The sequence below is a fragment of the Argiope bruennichi genome, chromosome X2 (assembly GCF_947563725.1).
Source record: "Argiope bruennichi chromosome X2, qqArgBrue1.1, whole genome shotgun sequence".
In the NCBI taxonomy this organism is placed as follows: Eukaryota; Metazoa; Arthropoda; class Arachnida; order Araneae; family Araneidae; genus Argiope; species Argiope bruennichi.
The window spans coordinates 66,860,082-66,886,139 of NC_079163.1; the positions used below are offsets into that span (position 1 = coordinate 66,860,082).

The window sequence follows — 26,058 nt, forward strand, 5'->3', positions numbered from 1 at the left end:
ACTTAACTTGAATTTTAAAACTGAAAATCACAAATTTTGTTCTAAAAAAAATTACATAAAAACAACCTTTTGGAGCAAACTGGAATTTTTTTTCTAATCGTAATGAAAAAAAAATCACATTTGTTTGCATATGGGAAATGAAATTTAGTGTATTTGAGATCGCTGTAGCTTTTCCAAGAAGGAGCCCCCCATATTTTTGTAGATGCCCTAATCAAGCATATACTCAAGCAAGGAAGCATTTTTCTCTTAAAATTTAAAAGAAAAGAACAAGATGAAGCACTAGACCGACAGAAAAAAATTTTATGCATTGAAACAAAATTGTCTGCTATTACTTGAGATTTCTGTAGCTTTCGTCATCTTCAAAGTTTCTGTCATTGCTTTTCAAAAACTCGTACTTCTTTTAACTGCAGTTTGCTTGAAAATACAAAAATAATATCCTAAAAATTTCGATTTCTCAAGAATCTTGTCTGTTTTGTCTTACATAACACCTGCTTATCCTTAATTAGGAAATGAAATGGCTTGAGAATCCCGAAGTTCCTTTTGTCATAGGATATTGTTTTATAAAAAAAAAATATAAATCGGGATTTGATATATCAGACTTACGTCCAAAGAGAAAGGTTCTAACAAAAACATGAATTTGATCCAAATGATTAAAATGATGTTACATGTTGAGGCTTGAGGTCCTCGAACCTTCTGTTACAAGATAAAAAAGAAAAAAATATTTGGGATTTGACATACTAAACTTACATCCAAAGGGCAGGGTTCTAAAAACAGCATTAATTTGGTCCAAATTATTAAAATCATGTTACAATTATCATGTAATAAGGCTGGACATTTCTTGTTTCGAAAGAAGAGCATTTTTTAGAAGAAAAGTTTATTAGAAATAAGGTGTCGAACAGATGCAGCTCGGAAAGTCAAATATGAACAGCATCGCAAAAGATCTAAAAATATCTTGTAATTTCTCTTTAAAAAAAAAGTTTATGTTTGGGTGATAAAATTTTTTGCATTTTAACACTAATAAATAAGTAGAATTTATAACATATTCAATTCGTCCCTTTTCCATTTAATAACCAACCAAGAGTATTGGTTTAAAAATGATTTCCGAAATGCTTACTTTTCTTTCTGAAAAAAAATTATCTTCATTTATATATATTTATTTATAGCAAGAACGAAGAAGAAAAAAATTTAACTTCATCGAAAAAAAAAAGACGAAGGTTAAAGTAAGAAAGGGAAAAAAGAAAGTAAGAAAATACGATTATTACAGCGAAATGATTAAAAAATAAATTCGAAGAAAGTGAAACACTGCATCCAAATATTAAACAAAAAAAAAAGATAACTTTTATGTAAATACATTGCAAGAAGAAAGAAGTAAGAATGCTAAAGCGAAATGAGTTTTAAAGAAGCCTAAAAAACTTAAGGAGAAGGGAAAAAATCATTCACAAAGGAAGAATACCTATGACTGAACTTACCTGTGACGAAGGATAGTACATGACAGAAGTCATCCGATACAATCAACAGGCCATTACGAAGCAATAAAAGCTGTAGAACAAAAGCTCGAATAAAACCAAAGGTCACGAAAAGATAAACCAAGACCATCAACCGACGCTTTCACATCTAACTCCTCCAGATCAACAGTTTGAAAGATTCATCTGCCAGAAAAGCAAGCTTGGTTCAACAACTCGTCAGAGGACTGCCAACCCCATCGGTGATACTTTATTTCTATTTCAATTTTGTGAAAACAACAGTCCAAAACTATGCATGTACTTGGAAAACAATCATAAATTTTAAAAAGGGAAAGAAAACAATATAGAATTATAAATTAGAAAAATAGTAAATACAATGATTAAGATGATTAAATGCAAAGAGGTTGAAAAGATTAAAGACAGATGGAAGTTCAAAAAAACTAAAATATAGGTATCTGTACTTAAAATCCCTGCATATAATTTCCTCACATTTTTACATGCGCTATAATTAAGTGTCAGATATTTTATGTCTTTACTTTTCTAATCTTTATGCAGGGACAATTTTATGTTCTTCCAAAAACTCATTCTTTGATATAACTCATATAAAATCACACATAATAAACATACATAAAAAGAAGAAGATAATAGGTTCTCTCTTTTCAAAAGCTTCTTCTTCGAGATATTCATTTGATTATAATGCAATTTTTATTTCATTCTAACATATTCTTTTATTATTTCATTGTTGATTATGCTATTGAAAAAAGTATAAAATCTCATAAAAATAAGTTTTATGATGTAGATCCTCTTAAGTATAAAAAATAGTTTAAGATTATAGATACTCTTTACTCGCACTAGAAAATAGCGAATTCATTAACGAAATTAAGCAGAAAAAGAAAAAAAAAGAAAAAAACACTCAATTATAGTGGAAAAGAGTTCATCCGGAATTCCTTGGAAATGCTGATGAGCTTGCCAGTAAATAAAAAAAAATGCTAGTAAACAAAGAAAACCGGCAATAAATGATGACGAAATAAATCACATTCACATATATTAAGTGTCAGCTTAAGAATGAAGCTGATAGGAAAATTATATTAAATGATTCAGCATTGGACTTTGATTTTTTAAAATTTATAATATAATTCTGTTTATTATTACTCTAGATATCTCTTCTTTGTTTATTACAAAGTAGAAAATTACAGAAATCGGTTTCATTTTTCTATCAACTCCTTCTTTATTATATATATGCGTAATTTCTGTAATTACCGTTTCCTGTTATATTTTCTGTTAATATCCAGGTTTTAGTAAATTTCTTGTAGCATAATCATCAAACCACTCAGTGACCGAAGTGGTTATGGATACAGAGGTATGATACGGTGTTCTGTTCTTTTGGGTACCCATAGAATTTATATAAGAAAATTGCCGGTACTAGACCACTTCACAACAAACCTATAATCCTTTTTAATTTTATGTATTAATAACAAAATGTGAAGAAACAGTAAGTGCAACGTTGTTCAAATGAAAACAATTATAGTTAACAATTCGCACCGGATCTGACAGACTGAAATTAAAATATTTTCACATTAAGAAATAATGTGGTGGATTTGTGGAAAGTGGAATTCAATTTGTGGAAAGTGGATTCAATCATACTAAAGTTATTGATATAAGCATTCATATTTCAGCCAACAAAAAATCATATTCACTCAATTTTTAATCTTTATACAAATGTTTGACACCTAAAATTGCTTATTGCTATGAGAAATTTAAAATTTTATTTATATCATGTTGAGTGACTAATTTAATATATAACAAATCTGAGATTTGTGTAAAATGCGAAAAAAAAAATCTTCATGTATTAAAACATAAAGATTTCAATCAAAAAACACGAACAAATTTTCTGAATGCGGGACTTCTTATTCAACTTTACATCAACAGTGACAGCTCCTGTGAAATTGTAAGTGAAAATTAATCTTTCTTGATACGACACATTAAACTAAAATTTTACAAATTCGTGTATTATTATATTGTATTTCATTTACTTCTTTTGTTTTTCTTCATCTGGCATGAGAGAAAAAAAATTTCGCTCATGTGTGCAGTCCGATGAAAGCAGCGAATTGAAAAGTACCCCTTTTTTTAACAGTCTGAATTCGCTACGAAAAAGTTTGCTTTCTCCCGATTGGACGCTTTTCAACGAGTGGCTCGTTTTAATGCGAGTTCTTTATCTGCTAGCAGGCAGACAAAGAGAAAGATGCGAGAAGTGTGCGGCATGGATCTAAGCAAAGCCGTTTTAGCCGAGTTTCTAGGCACAGGCGTTTTGGTTTTGGTGGGATGCGGCTCATGCATCGGTGGTTGGGGAGAACCTACTATTGTCCAGATAGCCTTAGCTTTCGGAATCACTGTAGCCACTGTAGCTCAGTGCATAGGAGGGGTGAGTGGGGGTCACATTAATCCAGCAGTCACCTGTGCCATGATGATTACAGGACGATGTTCTTTCCTTCGATCTGGTCTATACATTGCTGCCCAGTGCTGTGGAGCTATTGCTGGTGCTGCCCTTTTGAAAGCTGTAACGCCCGAACTACAGCGCGGTGCTCTCGGATCCACACAGGTGAGCGATGGTCTCACTTCACTTCAGGGCCTGGGAATCGAATTTTCCATTACTTTTATCTTAGTTCTCACTGTCTTCGCTGCATGCGATGAGCATCGTCTAGATGTGCAAGGATCAGTTCCTCTAGCAATTGGATTATCGATAACAGCTTGTCACTGCTTTGCGGTGAGTACACAAATTTCATAATTTTATTAGATGATACAAAAATTTTGCTTCAATATATAAAAGATGCATTTCTTATTTTAAAAAGAAACCATTTTTTTATTATTTTTATTAGTTTTATTTGAATGTTTAAATACCAAATGAAATCTGATTCTGTCTACTATAATTTTAAATATTTGCAATTTTTATTCCAATCTGCAGATTTTCTTTGAGAATTTTTCTAGGAAGCTGAGAAGAAATAAGACAAGACGTAAATTATTTTTATAAATGAAAATTTCTGAATAAAATTTCTTCAAAAAATTTATTCTTGCTATAAACTATACCGAACATACTCTTAATATTAATTGTATGCGATGACATTTCCAAAGTCACAAAGAAGAGATCTCTTATATAGGTTTAGAAATTCTTTTGCGTAATATAGTGCAACATTCTTAGTTTAATTTCTTCTTGTAAATCACATAAGTCTATCCAATGTCATCATTTCAATTACCATAAAACGTTATTTCTGGTGAAATGTTCTTTAGAAAGAAATTGATGGTTGAAAAGAAAAAAAGAAGCGAGAAAAAGGTTAAGACCGAGACCCTAATAAGCATATTCAATGTGAGACTTTTTTACTGAAATGCAATGCATTAAAAGACTTGGAATCCGTTGTTTTTAGAGAATTATCATGAATGTAAAAAAAAAAAAAAAAATGCAAGAATAAAACTCACATACAAATATATTTTTTTATCAAACGAAGTACAGATTTATTCAATATGGTTTATAAATTAATTCAAACATTTTTATGGTAAATATATGATGGGAATGAAATAATTGAATTATCGAATACAAATTATCGATTGCATTTCCTCCCGCCCGATGCTGTTTCAATGTAGAAAGGAAAAACTGTTTTCCATGAAATTTCAGACCAGTTTCTAAAGTGTGTCATACAGAGTGACAGATTCATTCTGAATTTTTTTTTTCTAAAAATTCAGAATGAAAGCTAAACAAAATTTGAAATATTTGTTTGTTATATTAATGTTTCGATAATCTTAATGGATATTCATGTTTATCGAATAAGCATTAAGGTTTTTATCCAATATCTATGGAAGAAAGAAATGTCAAAAACTTATTTTTAAGCATGTGAGGAAAATATTTATCGTTAAAAGCATTAAATGAATTAATTTAAAGCGATTGATAACAAAAAAAAGCTTTCATTTACTAGAAAAAAATTATTTGATATGATTCAAAAATAGGAGAAAACTGGAAAAAAGTCTGTCTTAAATCAGATACCTTATCTTCTTCTAGTTTGTTTTAGAAGTTTTTATCTGTTTCATGAAAGAGAACTATCTTCTACTGCAAATACTTAAATGATAACGGGTTATAATGTCACCGATTTATGAGGCTAATAGTATTTTTAAAAGCAAATATGGATGATAAATATATACTGAGAATTTTCAATGTTCCTGCTATCAGTTGTCCAGTACTTTCTCTCACAAATTATACTTTTTAATTCTTTTCTGATAAAAAGAAATTGACTGATTCAGACTTATTGAGAACAAAAGTTATCTTTTGCATGAAATGAATCGAGCTTAAAGGAAAGGAAAGGAAAAGCTATTAGAGTGAATACACATTTCCCTTAATAAAATGATACAAGAAACAATATTTTAACTTTATCTTCTCTTCAAAAGATCTTAACAAGAACTATATAAGAACGAATCTCGATATTTGGAACCATGATCATGAGCCATGACAAGACATGACACGTCACTCTCTAAACTTCGCCACCATGTCAACTTCCAGGACATTTGAACGTGAGTTAGATCCTCGCCTTCTCTTCCATGGAATCAGAATTTGAAACAGTTATAATAACATCATGCATCCGATATCTTACCAACCGGTCACTATTATGGATGAATTGGGGTCTAAAATGTTTAAAAGAAAAGAAGCACTTCTTTTCATAAAAAAAACATAAAACTATATATATATATATATATATATATATATAAAATAGGTGAAAAGAGTATAGATTGTACATTATATTGTTTCCATCAAAATCTCTTTATTTTGACAGAATTGTAGTTTTTAAATGGATTAAATATTTCTAAGTATTTGGTATTAGTATTTTGTATTGCAATTGGAAAACTGAAATGAAAATAAAATTTTTGAAAGACCAACGAAAGATATTTTTTAATAATGTTGCAAAAAGATTACATTGCAATTCTGGATAGAAGAAAACATCTTCAAACTTCATCAAGTCGATTAAGGGCAAAGAATCCTTTCAAGCGGTGCAAAGTTACTCTTCATAAGAAAAAAAAAATACAAATTTGGAAATAAGCATAATTGGCATTCAGTGCAGCAGAGTGGAAGCTAGGTTTATCATCTTTCACAGTGAAATGCACTTATTTTCAAGAGCTTCACCAGAGGCAGATTTTTCAACACCTTTTTTGCAAAGCTGATTCAAAGTTGATTCCATTTTAGCATCCTAAATTACTTTTAAGCATGTTTAAGCAAGGAAATATTCTCGTTGATATTTCTATACTATCGCTTAGATTTTTGAAATTAGATTTATAATTGGTTTCTATAAACTATATTCAATACTTCTGAATTTTGATAGTCCTTAAGAAGGTTTAGTAACAAAAAACAAAAGTATTGATTCGCAACGTTTTCCGTGATTTCTTTTTTATTTCAAAAAAAAAAAAAAACCCGACTTAGTATGTTCCAAAATCTTTTCAAAACTTTTAAAGAAATACAAACACACACACACATACACACAAACACACACATATATATATTGCTTATTATAATCCGCTTCACATAAGAATTTCTTTCACCTTCTAATAATAAATTATGTTTGGAAATGCATTTTCATCCCGTTACACTCTAAACAATAAGTGAAATGTGTCCACGTAATTTTAATTAGTTGCTAAATTATGTAATAACAGCTATCGGTGTCAATATTCTCTTCTGGCATATGATGAATGGCGAATAAGTTATTCATTTTCAGGAAAAGAAATTCTGGAAAAAGTTCTCTTTGTAATATTATAAATTTCTCATATTTAATTATAAATAATTGTTTGAATCTTCGTTTTGGAAAAATGTTCGAATACAGTAACTTTTATCAATTGAAGATTGGGAATATTGAATGAATCTTGAGATTAAAAAATGTATTTATTACTATAAAAGAAAGCAAAAATATTGAAAAATTAATCAAAAACCTTTTAATAAGGTGTAGTAATGATGGCCAGTTTTATATAGAATAGAATTTTAAAAATAAGAAGAAAAAAAATGAAAAGATTAAAATAACTTCCTCATGGTATCCAAATAATATTTTATTGTTAATATTTAAAAAAGAAATGCCATTTTGTTACCTAAACAAACATCCAGCAGTAGAGCTCCTTTAAGATAAAGCAAACCACCATAAACAGAACAGAAATTTGCTGTTCTAGAAAACCAGCACCATAATGTATATTCGTAGTATTAAATAGGGACTATGAAAACTACTGAAATAAATGAAAGTTGTGGTTAATTGCATTATAATAATATCAACGACCTTTTAACAAATTTCCATAGCGCGCACGCAGAGGATTACCGCCAATGCTAAGACCGGATGATAAACTGTCCCAAAAACAATTCTCAGTGGCCCTCGTTTTTCCGAGCAATAGCAACTGGCTCCTGGAAACGATATAAGTTTGTGGTTCAATTTAATACTTTATGACAGAGCTATCTGCAAATTAATTCCAGTAAAAAAAGAGATAAAATAACAGAAATTTTATCTTCCATATTTATTTTAAGATTAAATTTACACCTCTGATTCGTTATTGCTATCATTACGTTTCTGTTCCTTCTACTAAAAATAATCTCCACAGGAGAATTAGGAAGGAACTTATTTAAATACTGCCTTTAGCATATTCCTATCCTTCTTAGCCGGTTGGTAAGCTAGATCATCCTAAATTCTACTATACAGTGAAGGAATGAAAGTATAATTGATATCGGCAGAGATATCGAATTTAAATATTCTCGTATAATAAATACATCCGTTTATACATCCACTGCAGTTTTTCAGACTTCTCCATTTTATCTCTTTCTTTATGTAAACTTTTTTGCCGTACGCTCCGTCCTTAACTTGGACAATATCAGGGGTTGGCAGACTTTTCCAGGATTCAGGCTACTTCTAATTTTTTCAATGTGTTGCGGTCCACCCAGTGGCGTAAGTGTAAAGGTCTACATTATTTATTATAACTTAATAATAAACACGGAATATGTATTTGACTACATAACTACAAACATAATAATAATTGCAAGATACAAACATAATAATAATAACTACAAATATAATAACATCAAATGATGCATTTCATATCAAACAATTCAAAATACATTGAAAAAATAAATCAATTTCATCTAAAATTAGTTCTCGAAGTTATAGTTAGTAGAAAACTACATACTGTCCACCAATCTTGAATAATATCTCGGTATATAATTACTAACTGCTAATCTTACACTGGCTTCGAAATGATCGTCTGTGTGAGCGGAACATTATGTTGTCTTAAATATAATCATCTTTGAAAATGCAGATTCACACAAGTAGGTAAAGCCACAGAACGATGTTAAATGATACACAACTTTTTGAAAATTAGTGTACTTAGCTTCGTTCATTAGATTTCAAAAGTTATTCTTAGATTCTGAACTACTTGCTTTTAAAATTATGTCATTTTGAAGGAGAAAAACTTCGTTTTCTCAAGAGATAAAAAGAATATATAATTTATATTTTCAGTTATTTTTTCCAAATCAATATTGCCAAATGGGTAACACATGAATGTAACAATTGGTTCTAGTCTAGTAAATTCTTGAAAACGTCCCTTAAATTGTGAAGTTTTATTATTTCATCATAAAATTTCTCTTCGTTTAATGTACCACCGTTTTTAAACAACTCATCAGAAATATTTTTGAAATTTTCCGTCGGTGTTCCATAAATATGTTTTTTTTAGTATGCGCGTCTTATGTCTTAGTAAAGACGGTTACCCCAAAATGTCTTGGTGGTCCACCGGTCGATCGCGATCGACTAAATGCCTACCCCTGCACTATATCATATCTCCATAGATCAAATTATCAGTAAAGCAGAATTTCAGTAAATCAGACTCTATCAATCAAGATCTCTGTTAGCAGAGATGATAGCAGGTAATCGAAATTTACTTTTCTTTCCTTGATAAATTCACCAAAAGTTTTAGAAAGAGTGTCAACGTTAACACTGGAACTAATTTTCACAAAACTGCTTTTGAGGTGACTTTCCTTTTACATATTTTCTAACAATGTAACAAAATTAAAAAATTTAACAATTGCTGTTTTGTTTGTAATTAAAAAAATTGACTGCAACAGATATCAAACGAAATATTGTTCTTTGCAATTTTTTTAAAATGGGAATAGCAATTGTTGTTTTCTGGATTTGATTATTTAGGTATCTAATGTGGATAGAATTAGTAATATTTTGACGTCTTAAATTATTTTGGAATTTTTTCATTCCTTTGAAAATTTGCTTAATGGCAACTTTAAAATGCTTCAAAGCCTTTTGCTAAACCAAAAAAATAAAAGAAATAATCCTTCCCATGCCTTCTACTAAGACAAATTAAGAGCAAGATCCGAATTGCTTTTTGAACAGTGTCCATTTTAAGAGTACAATGAAATTATTTTCGAATTATTATCCAGATTCGCCACAAATTTTTGTTTTATATTTTAGATGAATCATTATAAGGACAAAGAATGAAAAATATTATGCGTTTTTGTATATGAATATACCACTCGATAATAAATGTAGGGGACAAAAGTTGTTTTTATGTATATCGCAAAAAATATTTCAAATGATTAATCATATTCCAGTATGTTTATTTCACTTTGAAACGGCGAAATTTCACATAAAAATAACTAAGATAACTCAAAACAACTGGTCCATCCTTGCAATGCAAATAATCGTTTCTTTTCGTGATATACGAGTTTTTATGTTTAAGATTCCCTTTTGTGTTGTTGGAATTTATATCCATCTCAAACATCAAAAACTGTAATAAAAATACCAGAGAATAAAATTGAAGGGAGGGCACTTAAGTCTTTGTCAAGGTGATTCATGATAATGTCCTTTTTACGGAAGGATGATTTTACAAGGTATAGGTAAGATTGATTTCAGTTTTCTGGCAGCGTGATATATTGAAAGATGAGACTAAAATTCACCATGATTCACCATGCTCTATTCGCAAAATAGTAAATACATTACGATATGAGCATTTCGATTGTGTTAGAATAAAACTTAAAATAGCATATAATACGCCACTATATAAACAGAACCACTAAATTAATTTTATTAGCGAAAGACTTTTACAAAAATTTATAACACTTTCTAAAAAATGCAGAAAATGACATTAGGACACTTTCATGAAACATAACACTGGTGAAATGTCACTAATTTCTAATAAGAATTATTTTCAGCTTTGCTTAATTCAGAAACATTTAACAGCAGGCTTTATAAACATATTTTAAGTGTACTTTGCATTGATTTGCATAGAACATCATTCTTATCGTAACATCGCCGTTAGTGTAGATTCGAATAAATTTTCAATTAGCAATTGTAATTATGAAAACATTTTTTATCAATTTATGATTTCTGCATTTATTGAAGTGTTCGATAACTGACAGTTTAGGCTCTTTCTCGGTCATTGTTTGTCATTTCTCTCTTCTGTATCACCACGAGTAGTTGCTTATATCCAAATACACTTGAAATACTTCTCTTAGTTATTGCAGACAGAATAGTTAGATCTGTGAAACTGCATAAGTTTTTAGTAAACATTTTTTTTTCTGGTTTGCAATTTCAACATCTCAGTTACTTTATCGTAATTCGAATTTTATTTGTCGGGTAATGTAAAAAAATGTTCAAAAAATTATACTAATTTTTCCTGAGATCTCGTATGCCTTTCACATACATAATCCAGTAACTTGATCATTTTTCTAAAGAATAATTTTCAGCCAAGATTATTCTTCACAGATACCATATTTGTGTCATAATGCCACAGAACGTTTCCCCGTGCCGAAAACGGCATCTTAACAATCTATGCACAGACTTGCGACTGGTAATTTAAAGCAGGAAAAAAAAGGATGATTAATACACAAATTATTATTAAACCTTATTGCTTGAACTATTTCAGCTAGAATCCAGTATAGATTGCCTTCAATGCATGCCTCCGACGAGGCGAGCTTTGGCTGCAAATTAAAATTAGTGGGTATCCACGAAATTTTCTTGCATACTCTCCAATAAAAATCTTATCCTCCCACTACCACCACTACACGAAATTGTAAACTTGGCGAACAAAAGTTAAGAAATATAGATCGTTAGTGTGAATCCGGAAATTTTACTGATTCTATCATGCGTTTTGAATGACTTTTTGCAATCATACACCATGGTAATATCAGTTAACTTTTCTTTTCTTTTCTTCAGCGTTATCTGAGTCATCACCTTCCTCATTCAGTTGAAGCATTTTGCAGTGATACGATCACCATCTCTTGTAATGATCTTTAAAAAAATTTCAGGAGGAGCGTTAGTGCCTTTGCAGTTCTCATAATTCATTGAACGATTCTTTTAAGTCCAAATGGAGTGACACTTTTCGGGGCATTTGCAGAATGAGGCCATCAAAAATAACTTTGGAGAAACAACCATATTTGATATTTCGATATCCTCATTCCAGCGGGTTAATCGCGTTGCCTAACCACGTTTGAACCTGCAGATATATTCAGTTCTGACGTTGCAGGTAATGAAGCTTAGTTTTTCAAAGCCTTTTTGTGAGAAAACGAAATTTCAAGTCATTCTAGACATTCCTTACATCCATATAATGTTACCATAATTTTTTACCTTGGGTGTACTATGTTCGATTAGGCATATTTGTTGAAGAAAACTTGAAAGATTTGCAAAAGTTTTTCATTACAAAGAATCAACTTAACAAGTTTCTTCTTTCCCAGCTTATAAACAGATCATATCAGAATCACTATAAGCGCGAAAGACAGAAGAACGCCTTCTTACATACACTCAAGAGCCAAAACATTATGACCACCCCTATATTTTGCAATGAATTAGCCTGGATGACGTGGAAGTCACGTGATCAGGTGGAAGTGGCATTTAACTGCTGCTGGAGAGTCTGAAGAATCATTCTTTCACTTACTTCTGTGTGTGATGGGAAAGGCTGCGGATCTAAGCTACTTTGATAGAGGGCAGATTGTAATGACTCGAAGGCTCGGAACAAATATTTCCGAAACTGCACGACTTGTGGGTTGTGCGCGATATACAGTTGTTAGTACTTATGAAAAGTGGATGAATGACGGTGAAAGCAGCAGTAGGCGACATGGTGTTGTACGTCCACACGCTATCAAAGAAAAAGGTCGTTGGAGACTGTCTCGCATGGTGAAGCAAAACCGGAGCCAGACAGTGGCTCAGCTGACAGCCCAATACAATGCAGGGCCAAGTAGAATAGTATCGGAGCACACTGTTCAGCTTACACTGTTGGATATGGGGCCACGCAGCAAACGCCCCACTCCTGTGCCTTTGCTGACCAAGCGTCATCGCCAACTGCGCCTGCGCTGGGCCCGGGAACATCGTGACTGGTCCATGAATCAGTGGAAGAGAGTTGCCTGGTCAGATGAATCACGGTTTGTCATGCATCACGCAGATGGCCGTGTCAAGAAACGCCGTCTTCCAGGCGAACAGTTGCTCCCTCAATGTACAGTAGGTCATACACAGACCGGTGGTGGCGGTATTATGCTTTGGGGGACGTTCTCTTGGGCGTCTCTGGGACCCGTAGTTGTGGTAGAGCATACCATGAATGCTACAGGGTATCTGAACATCATTGCGAACCAGTTGCACCCTTACATGGCCTCTGTTTTTCCAGCTGGAAATGGAATGTTCCAACAGGACAACGCCCCGTGTTACAAGGCTAAAATTGTCTTGGAGTGGTTCCAGGAACATGATGCTGAATTCCAGTTAATGTCCTGGCCGCCTAACTGACCGGATCTCAATCCGATAGAACACCTTTGGGATGACATGGGATGGCAGCTCAGAGTTCAAAGACCACCAATTCGCAATATCTCGGATTTGCGTGATCGTTGCTTAAACATTTGGTACAATCTGTCTCCGGCCATCTACCAAGGACTTGTGGCATCCATGCCAAGGTGGGTTGAAGCTGTGTTGCGCGCCAAAGGTGGGCCAACTCGTTATTGACAGGTGGTCATAATGTTTTGGCTCTTGAGTGTAGTTTGAAACTGTTGTTCAATATTTGAACTGCTGGAAGAGAGAAATTGCTCTAAAGGCATAGTCACTATTATCAACTCTTTCATTGATTGAATTATGCCTCCTAAGAAGACTGATAGATCTTCTATATATGGATTAAAAAAACACGACACTGGTGACTTTTTGAATGTAATTTTGCGTCTCTCTCTCTCTCTCTCTCTCTTTCTGTGTGTGTGTGTGCATATGCAACATATTTGTTTAGAATTGCTGAAACAATCTCACCAATAACGGTGATTTTCTCCTTAACCAAATTATAGGGTAACGAAAAAAAAACCACCAGCTATAACGTAGGTTTCCCCGCTTAATGGATTTTTCATTTAATGAGGTGAATAAATCGTTAAAAAATTAAGAATTTTTCTCATACAGCATTCATGAATAGTTAAAGGGCAAAAGTAGTTAATTCATAATCAAAGTAATCCTGTTTCTCAATAACTGATTTCTCCAAGAAAGTTATCTTGCAAAATAGCGTTGTTGGATTCGCAGGCATTTTTTTTTTTTTTTTCATTACCGTTTTTTACTTGAATTTGAGTCCTTAGAGTGAATACGCCCGCTTATTTTCATATGTTTCTCTATGTCTATATAATTGCAAAATAATTCTATTGAGTGAGGAAGATCATGACGCTGATGATTCTGAAGAAAAGGAAAGTTTACTCATATTATCTTGGTGCACGAATGAATTGATAATAAATGTTCAACGAATGAATGGTGCACGAATGAATTGTTTTCCAACTTTCTCAATTTCTTTTATCTTACTCATATTTGTTCATCATTTATTACTTAATTTGAGCTTACTTAATATACAATTACTATACCAAGCGAAAGAGAAAAAATCTTGCGAAAAAGCGTTTTATGATTTACAGAAATTTCTTCATTACAGATTTTTATTTTAATTCGAGTCTTCGGAGCAAATACGCACACTTGTTTTCTTATATTCTCTTACATGTACTAACTTATTTTGCATATTCTTATCTTGTATACTCCTCATAAGTAATTATAATATCTATTGCACAAAGCTAACCAATTGCCTAATGTAATGGCAACGTTTCATGAGCCATAACTTCCTGTTTTCTCCTTTCCTTCAATTCAAGTTGATATCAGTAAAGGATAACGAGTTTTTTTTATACAGATTCAATCTACTGAACTTAACTTCTGCTGTGGGAGGTACATGAAAACCATTTTGGCATGAATCTCATTATTATGAGTCGTGGTCAAATAAGCCATGTTTACTGAAACGCCAAAGTTCCATACCTCACTTGCGCTCTGGTAGTTTTGCCCTAACAAAGATATATATGCATATAATTTTTTTTTTATTAAAATCTTTATTTAAACAACTTTTTTGACTGTATGTGTCATTTCTTGAAAGAAAAGCGAATTATTTTATTTGTTTATTTACTTTTTGAAAACTGGAAAATCATTACAATTTTAATAAGAGCTCTGATGCTTATTCTTTTGCAGCAAAATATACAATGTTGATATTCATTTTAAACTGATTTTTATGCTCTATAACTTTTGTGTAAGTCATTTTAGAATTGATTTCATTGCTTTAGAAACATATAAGAAAAATTGAAAAAATATTTTTCTTCACTTCCGGCTTTTATTTATTTTTTATTTAGCAACCAAAACTCAGCTGACCGGAAAACTTAAAATATTCAAACTGGATTTTTAAGACCTTTGGCATATTTTTTCCCGAGTGAATTATTCAGTCACAGGCCTGTGCCCATATTGCTAAAGGCAGTTCTCGCCACCCTCCAAAAACATGAAAAGTGTCCACAAAATATCGAAGACTTTAGAGATATTTATAATGATATAAATAAGGCTTATGTCATTAATTCTGAACGATTTGCGTATATTACTACGAGAAATCTTCTTGAAAATCTTACTGTATAACATACAGAACCAAACTCTTTTTCATTCATATTCTTGATTGATTAATGCACTTAGGATAAATAAACAAGTTGGCAGATTTGAACCTTTTAAAAAAAAGACAATACCTGCTTTGACAGATCTTTCTACGGTAAGAGCTGCTCTCTCTTCCAGTCATTTACGTAACAAAAAGTAATTGTTGTTTACTTGTGTTCAAATGAAAGTAATTCTAATGAATAGCAAGTTTGTAGTTTTAAGTCGCCGTAGGGAAAGATCAAAAGAAAAATATACAAAAAGAAAAGCAAAGATGTCATTTTTTTCTATAAATAAATTCATTTTAATGCAATTTGAGACGATACAAGTGGACGATATAAATTATATTATGTAAATGTGTAGAAATTCTCAGTACTAAAAGGACGCAAAATAACTCATTTTTTTAATATTCAGGCGTTGAAAATATAAATAATAAATGCCAATTAATTTCCTTATTTTAGCATTAATTGACTTACTGAATGATAAGAAATGGTGAGGATTTCTTTAGATTATTATTTCATTGACTTTACAAACGATAACTGCTAGAAAAGATTAAAAATTGACTATGTGTTCCTACGGTAAATCATCCAGCAGTCAACTTTTATATCGTTTTTATTGGGGGAAAAGCCTTAATTTTCTTTAAAAGAAAGCAAAATGCATCGTAAATGAAAATTTTTTGGTCTGAAAATAAATTTAATATTTAGCCGTGATATTATAATGGGCTTTGAAACTCGTGTTTCACGCAGAGTAGATCCATAAAATTAAAAAAAAAAATAATATATGGTCTTGTAAGAAGTGGGCGTTGCAAATCCATTATGGGAATTATTTAACTTTATTAACTTTTCACATATTTCGAAAACTATTTAGGGTATGCTCACAATTTTTTTTGGATTCCAACATTTTAGCATGTCAGCTTTGTTTCCATGCAAACATTTTGCTATACTACAATTCACTTTTTTTCTGCATTCGTGTTTAAAAATTCCTTGAAAAATATTAAATTAGTGTTATTTATTCATTTATTTTATGGTTTAATGAAATACAATAATATTCAAGTTGATGTCCGCGATTTGAATGTCTTCCTCTCATATCAAAAGGTGAATATTTTACAATTTAATCAAGCGTTGAACGGCTTAGAAACAGTTAAGTACACTAATACAGACACTGCGACACATTTTTACTGTACGTGAACCTTTCGTAGAAAAGTATTTGAAAGAAGACATATATTCCTTAGATTCGGCTGACGAAGAACGATGTCTGGCAACGTCGTGTCTCTCTCTTAATCCGATAAGGTACGTATCTTTTTCATTTTTCGGACGTTCACCCTAAATGGTTTCAACGATAGAACGGCAAAATTCGCCGTCCGTGCATTTTTTATACAACTGCAATCCAGGCCGGCTATTTCAGCTTTAACTAATTACCGTTATGTGTAACAAACTCTTCCCCTTTTGTTTTGCCAATTTTTCCATTCCCCCTCCTTTTTTTTTTTTTTTTGTAAAGTTCCTTATTTAATTTTTCCTTTTTTAAAAAATGTGAATTGATGCTATTCTTCTAAATTTAAAACTTCTAAAATCAAGTTTATAATACAATATTTATTTAACAATCACTAAAAACTAACTTCCCATATCCTTTGTGCAAAACTTTTAAAAACTAATACTAATAAGTTTTAAGCCTTGTGTTAACATGACAAAACTGTAAGATAAATAGGTTTGCTGCTGTTTCAGACGCTGAAGTTTGTAGGGTGTGAATAGAATAAAGATAATACTCCGTGAATATCATTCTTTTTCCACTCGACGACAGAAATATTACTGCAATATTACATGAAGATATTTTAAGCTACTTGTGTACCGCAAGTATTGGTCAAAAGGCTGTCTTTCTTTATTTTTGGAATCTTACTTTATGTCCAATCAGTTATTTCTTTTAAATATATTCATAACATAAATCTGGAAGAAATTTCATTTTTTTTTCAAATTGCTCTTCTTTAACTATCTCGCAGATCACTCTACCGTTAATTAATGAATCGAACTTCAAACCTACATCGTCTTCGATTTGCCAGATTTCTGGGAAAATATGAGCTCCATTGACTGCTAAATAGCCTATATACAAGGATAACTGCTAAATAGCCTATATACAAGGAAAATATGAGCTCCATTGAGTGCTAAATAGCCTATATACAAGGAAAATATGAGCTCCACTGAGTGCTAAATAGCCTATATACAAGGAAAATATGAGCTCCATTGAGTGCTAAATAGCCTATATACAAGGAAAATATGAGCTCTATTGACTGCTAAATAGCCTATTTACAAGGATAACCATATTAAAGTAGCACCGCGCTGGTAAAAAGTACAAAGGCAGGAAGGAATTAACGATAATTGCTATCCGTATGAAATACGGCTCTATCATAAAAGGGGACTAACTCGACTTTAATGTATACACTCGAGAAGGTTAACTATCAGAAACTCTACAAATTATTTAATAACGTCTGCAGTGAAATTTTAGATTCTTAATTACTGTCAGTGACAGAAAACAGCCAAATACTACTATTTGTTTCTAAGATTGTAATCAGCATTCAATAGATATAATGAGGTAAAAAATATGGTATTTTAACATTTAAAAATTGCAAATACATAGATTCAAATATTTGTGCTCTAATACTTATGCATATTAATTAGTTAATGTGCAACCTATATACACACCCTAAGTATAATTATTGCCTATTGAAATTTTATGAAACAAGCTTTATACCTTTAAACACATTAATAAAAATGCCGAAAACGAATTTATTAAACAAGATGAAGACAGAAAGGAAATCTTTCATGAAAACACTTTATTAAAAATCTAAAAAATGAAATTAAATAAAAAGCTTAAGGCGCCACATAAAACTACTTGGTGAGAAAAGATGTTTTCAACAAAAACGTTCGTATACGTTTATATGTCTTTATTCCACGCTTATACTGATCGTAACTACACCGCAAAGGTAAAAAATAAATAAATGAAACATTGTATACGAAAATTATTTCCTTTTTTGTTCGTAAGAAGTATTTTATGGTTTAATTAAAATTTAAAAAATAGGTATAACCGAAAGCTATAAATTAAAGCTATGTTAAAATTAAATCTTTCTGTAAAATAAATTTTCTTAGCGAGCCATTGGTGTAGTGGGTTAAAAATTCGTGCATACTGCTTCTCGTGCTCAGCCCTGAAAAAGGGCACTTTGTTATGAAGGGGATCTCTTCCAATTTCTGCAGAAAATATGCGTCTAGTGTTCAAATTTCCCAAAGGTACGTCTATAGATATTTCCCTCTCTAAAGAGTGTGTCAAAGTGAGTGTTAATAGCTGCGTTAAGTTATTGATAATGGATTGGGGAAAATTAAAACAGGGACTGAATTAAGTTAATGATTAAATTAATTAATTGATAAACTGAAAAAAAGCTGAGAATGCTGCAATTTCACAGTTCTTGTTTATAAATAACTTTCTTTGACCAAAATATTCAAAAGAATAGGAAAACCTAACTCCCATGAATATATTATATATATATAGCAAATCCAAAGTTTTATTGTTGGATAATGAATTAAAGAAATTATAAGATATTGGACTAACTATTCAATGCAGAAATATTCCCACCAAAACAAATGGATCCCTTTATAAATTCATTAAGTTACTTAAAATAAGAAGGTTAACTATAAATGTTACTACATTTTTTTCCTACCATGTAATGAATTCTATTTCATAATGTGAGATCCGAATGAGCAGAAAACGGTTTTTATTTCTTTGTTTGAAATGACTACTTCAGATGACAAAGAGAAATGGAAGTATAATAAGGATGTAATTAAAGTTATTCTTGCTCATTGTAGGAAGGAACATCTCATGAAATATCATAATATGTGAATTTTTCATCTCTTGTTAAAAACGTTTCAGAAAAGAGGTGTTGTAAAAACTATCCGAAAAATGCCTTCTGTTATCGTGAAATGTTAATATTCAGAGCAAAATTTCAAATTCTTTTACGTTTTAATATTTTTCAATTAGAAAGTTTTAATGTCTGTCTAACATGCTCCATTCCCAGGTCTGGGTTTCAGGGTCGCAAGGCTCCAAGTAACATTGAAAGATCGACATATAAATGAATTTGGTGCCCGTTAAATACGTCAAAGCCAAATATCTTCCTACAAGTACAGCGCAGGAGTTTGAAGATAGGCTGGTGGCTCAGATATCGTTCTCCTCTTCTAGCCACGGTTCAAAATTACTAGATGCAACTCAAAATTGCCTTCGTATTACTTTAAAATGGGACACAAATCGAAACCCAGGTGTCACACCGAAGACCTGGTTTCTCTCTGGAATTAATTTTCTTTTTTTTGATTAACTGTTTTATAACAAGTGAAATGTTATATTTTAACAACATCGCAAGAATATTATTGCGAATTTATTAAAAAATAGACAAACAGATATTGAAAGATTGCCAATTTTTGAATTGCCCTGTGATTAGAGAAATATGCACAGATTTTACTCTCAAGCACCGTATTCCCCTATTTAAGCATAATTTCTACACGCGGCAACTGATTTTTAGGTGCATTCCAAAGCTACAATCGAGAAAACATTTGACGCTAAGTGGTATTTTTCAGAACGCCCACTAAACTAAGTTTATAGGATGTGATTAGAAGATTATTGCTTTTTTTTTCTTTCATCCCTTAAGAAATCTTCAGGAAATAAAGGATTTATCAATAACATTGATAAATATAGATTACTGATATATGCAGGGTGTCTCAAAAACCTTGACCGCGACTTTTATTCCTTAAATATTGATCACAGACATATACTATAAATTACAAAGTTGCGTAAAAAAAGTGCAAAATGTTATGAAATCGATTAAAATTTTCAGGGGATTAAAGTTTTAAAAAATACAAAATTTAAATTTTTATACAGATTCCGTACAAAAAAATTCCCAATGAGTAAAATGTGCCCCATCCTCTAATAAGGTCATGTACATAATTTCAGAATTTTATCATAAAAACTCTCAAAGATATGTTAAAACAAAGTTGGTGAAGGGTCAATCACAAATTAAAATGCAAATATTTACAGCTTCAGTGTAGATGACGCAACACAGGAATGCATCATAAGGAAATAAAATATGCTTTATATCTTTAGTTTTAAATACAAATTTTAAAATATATGCTTCCTGAAAAATACTTTAAAATTTTATATCATGAATTACAGAATATAACTTAAAAATAGCACAGTCATTGAACTTGTAAAAAAAAACTTATGTAATCTTTCCTTGTGTAATCTTTCCTTTATGTAATCTTTCCTTTAAGTTATTATTTCTACAAATTTTTAATACTTTTGAACCAATAAATAGCAAAATTATTATTTATTTATTCAATCATGACTTTCTTTGTTAATTTGTGTACGGCCCTTAAAACACGAACATCCGACAGGATTTTTCCTCTCTGCGAACTCATTATCCAGGCATCGAAAAGTGGTTTAATTCAGCATTTATGTAGTTTCATATCTTTGAGAGTTTTTGTGATAAATTGCTGAAATTTTTTACATGACCTTATTAGAGAACGAAACACATTTTACTTACTGGGAATTTTTTTGTACGGGGTCCGAATAAAAATTTAAAGTTTGTATTTTTTTAAATTTAATCCCGTAAAAATTTTAATAGATTTCATAACATTTTGCACCTTTTTTTACGCAACTTTGTAATTTACAGTATATGTCTATGATCAATATTTAAGGAATAAAAGCCGCGGTCAAGGTTTTTGAGACACCCTGTATATAGATTATTGATAAATATATAGATTATTGACATGGGTTATTGATAAATATAGATATAATTGTCTAAATCTATATAGACTATTTTATAGATTCCTATTTTAGCGCCTCATAGAATGGGGACGTCAAAAATGTTCTAAGATCTAGAGCAGAAAACTCTGACGCTCTTTTCATAGTTTGAATGAGATTAAATAAATAATTTCCGTATTAAACTGCAATAAGGGAGTCGATCCATGATGAAGTTATAAACGCAACGCAGGTTCGAATCGTTTTATCATATTTCGCAACTACTATTGGTAAAATAAATAAAAAGAATTAAAAAAAGTTTAAGAAATATATTTTGTTTTTGTTTTTTTCAATAGAAATTTGCTTTAATGAAATATTTTAGCGTAATCCCTTACTTCTTAAACTTTGTCAAACTGTTCATTATTTTTTTTTCATACTAATTCGTACTCGTTAAATTTGTTAGAATAAGTCTCGTCTCAACTAGAATGATGTTTTCTCTCTTTATTATGTAACAGTTGATATACCCATCCTTGCTTGGAGTTAAAACATTTTCATATCTTTTATTCGTAAAAAAAATAACTAATTAATTAATTATTACGAAACCCACCTCTTGCTTTAGTATTTGAGCAAAATTTCTTCTGAAGTACTTCTAAAATAATAAAGATTATAGTGATCAGATATAAATCAGTTTCTAACGAGCATATAGAGTATAATGCCAAAAAATAAAAAAATATGTATTATATAAATACTCAATGAAATGCTGATGCATTCATAAATAAATACATTTTTAATATATATATATATATATATATATATATATATATTTAAATATATATATATATATATATATATATATATATATATATATATATATATATATATATATATATATATATATATATATATCATATTTTAATTCAAATAATTCTTTTATATAAAATATTTTACTACTCAAAATCGACTTCAAGTTTGTTTTTGGTTAGAATGGGAATATCAGTTGCATTAAACATCTTGCATCTACTCAAAAAAAATCTTTACCGTAAAACTTCACCATTATTTGCACAGAATAATTAATTTTATTGAAATCCTTTGTTAGATCAATTTTTATTCTTTATAATTTAGTTAATAAGTATGCACTAACTAGTGTGACATCTAAAAGGACTAATCCTCAACGAAATATAGATTAAAAAACTTCCTCCTCAAGTTTTCATAGATCGTTCTTTTTATAACTCAGATTTAAAACGGTCTATGAAAAAATGTTTTCATGTTACAATCCTCGTTTTATTTTTATTTCGACTTTTTTTGCATTATGACAACCAAATGCTAAATAGTAAAGTCTGTTTTTAGAAACAGTGCATAAAATGTAGACATTGCATAAGACTTATTATGTTAATGACGATGAATATAAAATATGAACGACAAACGTGTGAGCAACATTTAGTTCCATGTTTAGAGGACATGAGCAATTGTTTTTGACATAAGACTGGATATCTCGTGAATTTTTTCCATTTGATTCTTCAAACTTTGTTCATTATACTCATCCAAATATTTAAAAGTAGTAAAAAAAAATTTTGTTCGTATACGGAAATATGATTTTAGATTTTTAAGGACAAAACCTTACTTTGCTTATGGCCAAACTTTCAGTCAATTATTTTCCTATATTTAGAATATTAACGTAGAGAGTTACAGTTTTTTGTGTCTATAGACTAGGGCTGAAGTTTATGTTACAATGCTGGAGAAAGAAAATGTTGGAAATGAAAACTTTCCATCGATGAAAAGTGAGAATGTGTAAATCATAATAATTCATTGCTTAATCAATAAAAACTGAAACTCTCAAGGATCGTGAAATAATATTCTGTGATATTTGGAAATTAATCATTACAAAGTTTCAGGTCTAATACTAAAAGAAAGAAATTAGTTATTCTATGTACTTTTCTGCATATTTCATATGACAATAATTACAAATATCAACCTAATTCACATCAATAATTTTTACTAAAGTATTTTAGGAAGCATTCTATATAAAACGCGAAACAAATGCTATACGTTTCGAGCGTTACAGCAGTTACGTTGCGAATGTTTCTGATTACCTAAGCATTTCGTAAATAACAAAAAAGTTATAATTATTTTGTAGCATTTATTTGACATTCTTCCAAATTCAACACAAAAAAATATAATTCGACCACAAATTAGTCAATATTTCTTCATGTTGCATCTCTTCTAGTTACAGTAAAAACAAATGCAAGGCAATTTAAAATTCATAAGCAATATGTGAAGAGGTAGTAGTTTGCACAATAATCTCTCTCTCTCCTTTTTTGTTATATGTACGGACTAAGCGACCTGTTAAGTCAGAAATACAAGAACCACAGATATGAAAACCAAATTTTCAGTTATGCTATAAGGAGACAAATAGTTATTTTTAGGTTCCTTTCAAAACTGCATCCACATACTTGGAAGTGTCCATCGCTCGAATATTCAATGCGGCTGCAGGTTCACGAGAAATGTCAATTGGCTGCTATTTGGTAGACAGACTTTCGTAAAAAATTACTGTAAATAAACATCTGCAATAATTTCATTTAAAACTTTACTTGAAAACTTACCGCTATAGTATAAACTACCAGCCTATAAAGTTTTAAATATAAATTCTAAATCAGTCTATACAGTAGGGGACGCTGGGGCTCTTTGGCATCAGGGGCAAGATAGCAGTCGGCTAATAGCAGAGTTAAAAGCCAGTAGATGGCAGTAGAACAGAGTTGGAAGGAAGTATGACTTCATGCGTTCAGAAATTTTTAATAGGTTCCATATGGATCTACAGACGTTAGAGGTCAAATTGTTTGTTTATATATATATAGTATATGAGAAGTAAGTACTTAACAGTCACTTGATCTTCTTCTAGAGTAGAAAATATTAGCAATGAAGATTATTACGTGTTACATTTAATATTTTGACGTTCATGAATATATTCGTGACAATACGTCCTTTAATCAGTTTAAGATTGCTGAAAAAATGGAATTAATAAAATGGCATGAGGGGGTATGTTGGCACTAAGCTAAACGGGTAGGTTGGCCTTGTATTTTGAATTAAGTCGCCGATTTAGTCTAATATTTTTTTTCAAAGCCATGACTAGAAACAGAAAGAGGACGACAAACCGAGCTTCAACTACCGGGGACGTCACTGTTGAAGCAGTAAAAGCAATTTCATAAATACTCGTCATATTCAAAGGCTGCTGAAAAATATGGAGCACCTTTGCGTTCCCTAAAAGCTTCAAAAGCCGGGGATGCCTATACTTTGACTTTCAACTACCTGCCAACACGAAAATTTTTCAGCTGTCAGGGAATAGCAGATATTGCAGAATATGTAAAACAAGCATCAGATGTTTATTTTGGTCTCGGTTTGAAAGAAATACGCAAATTTGCTTACAAATTTGCTATTTCATTAAAACTGAAAGTGCCTAATTCATGGGAGGAAAATCAATAAGCAAACGAGGATTGGTTGAGTTTATTTTTAAAAAGAAACTCTTCCTTATCCTTTAGAATACCTGAAGCAACGGGTCTCAGTCGGGCTACCTCATTTAATAAAACAAACGTTGCGGCATTTTTTAAACTTTTGATGCAGTCTTACGACAAATACAGTTTTGGACCTGCAGATATATGGAATATGGATAAGACAGGGATCTCAACTATTCAAAAACTCAACCAAATGGTAGCTCGGCGGGAATTTAAACCGATTAGCAAAATGACTTCTGCTGAAAAAGGAAGTCTTGTCATTTTGGCTGTTGCTATATCTGCTATAAAAAACAAGATCCCTCCTTTTTTTATTTTCCCACGTACTAATTTCAGAGGGGAATGGAACATTTGCGCTCGATAAATTATTCCCTACCCCTGTTGCATCGTAGGTTTACTGGGATTTGGACCTTTGGCAAGAAAACTTGGCGCGGGTGACGGTTTTTAGTCTTCCATAGCTGCATTTCCGGTCGGGCAAATTGGTGATAATGGAATGGTGATAATTTTTGTAAAAATTTTATTTGATCTTGTATTTATGAGATCTTGTACATACATTTATCTTATTCATATATCTTGCAATAAATGATAATTAATTCTATTATTAATAGAAAAGTAAGGCTGTTTTTATCAGAAAAATAAATAGCGGAATTAAATGCATTTATTTCTGCTTTATTAACTTTATTTATTCTGCTTTATTTGTTAAGATAATTTATATCTGCTTTATTAACTAATATTTAAACAATCTCATATTTCTAAATGAATTTTCTTGAAAATCGCTATTATCTATACTCATAAATGGGGAAAAAATGTATGTGTATGTATTTCACTTAGCAATATCTTTATTAAGAAACTAGCCGCCTTTGGTGATTGCAAAATATTTAGCTATCAAAGTTTCAGAGTTTGATAGTTATATAATTCAGTCATACTACTAAGTAGGCCTTAAACAGTTCTGTTCATTGTATTACTTACTAATTTCTGTCAGAGTTCATAAAATGTGCACATTAAATTAGAGTGGAAATGTTAAACTGCAATTAATATAAAAACATTTTTTACTGAAAACAAGCACATCTTTTTTTGAATATGAAAATTGAATGTAGAGTCGCTCAGCATTGAAGTTGTATATGCAATGCTGAATAATTTTTGTAATTCATACAATATCTTAAAGAATTACTCAACAAAAATTTCTCTAATTCATCGTAAAATTCAGTTTTTATTTTTACTTTCAAAACATTTAAATGATGCAAATGAAAATATTTTATTTGACTTCAGTCAATAAATGTTCTTATGAAAAAATTATGAAGTTTAAATTTTACACAGACCTTTTGTCCTAAGGAGTCATATTCTGCGAAATATTGACACTTCAACTCT

The 26,058-nt window shown here is 30.9% G+C and overlaps 1 protein-coding gene across 1 annotated transcript in view; it reads left to right on the forward strand.

The window, feature by feature from the left end:
* Positions 1–3,706: 3,706 nt before the first annotated feature.
* LOC129960341 (aquaporin AQPAe.a-like) overlaps positions 3,707–26,058 on the forward strand; it is a 29,913-nt gene continuing 7,561 nt past the window's right edge. The window contains exon 1 of the mRNA XM_056073716.1: positions 3,707–4,227. Within this exon, the coding sequence (XP_055929691.1) occupies positions 3,724–4,227 (504 nt within the window). The 5' untranslated portion in view covers positions 3,707–3,723. The remainder of the gene's footprint in view (positions 4,228–26,058) is intronic.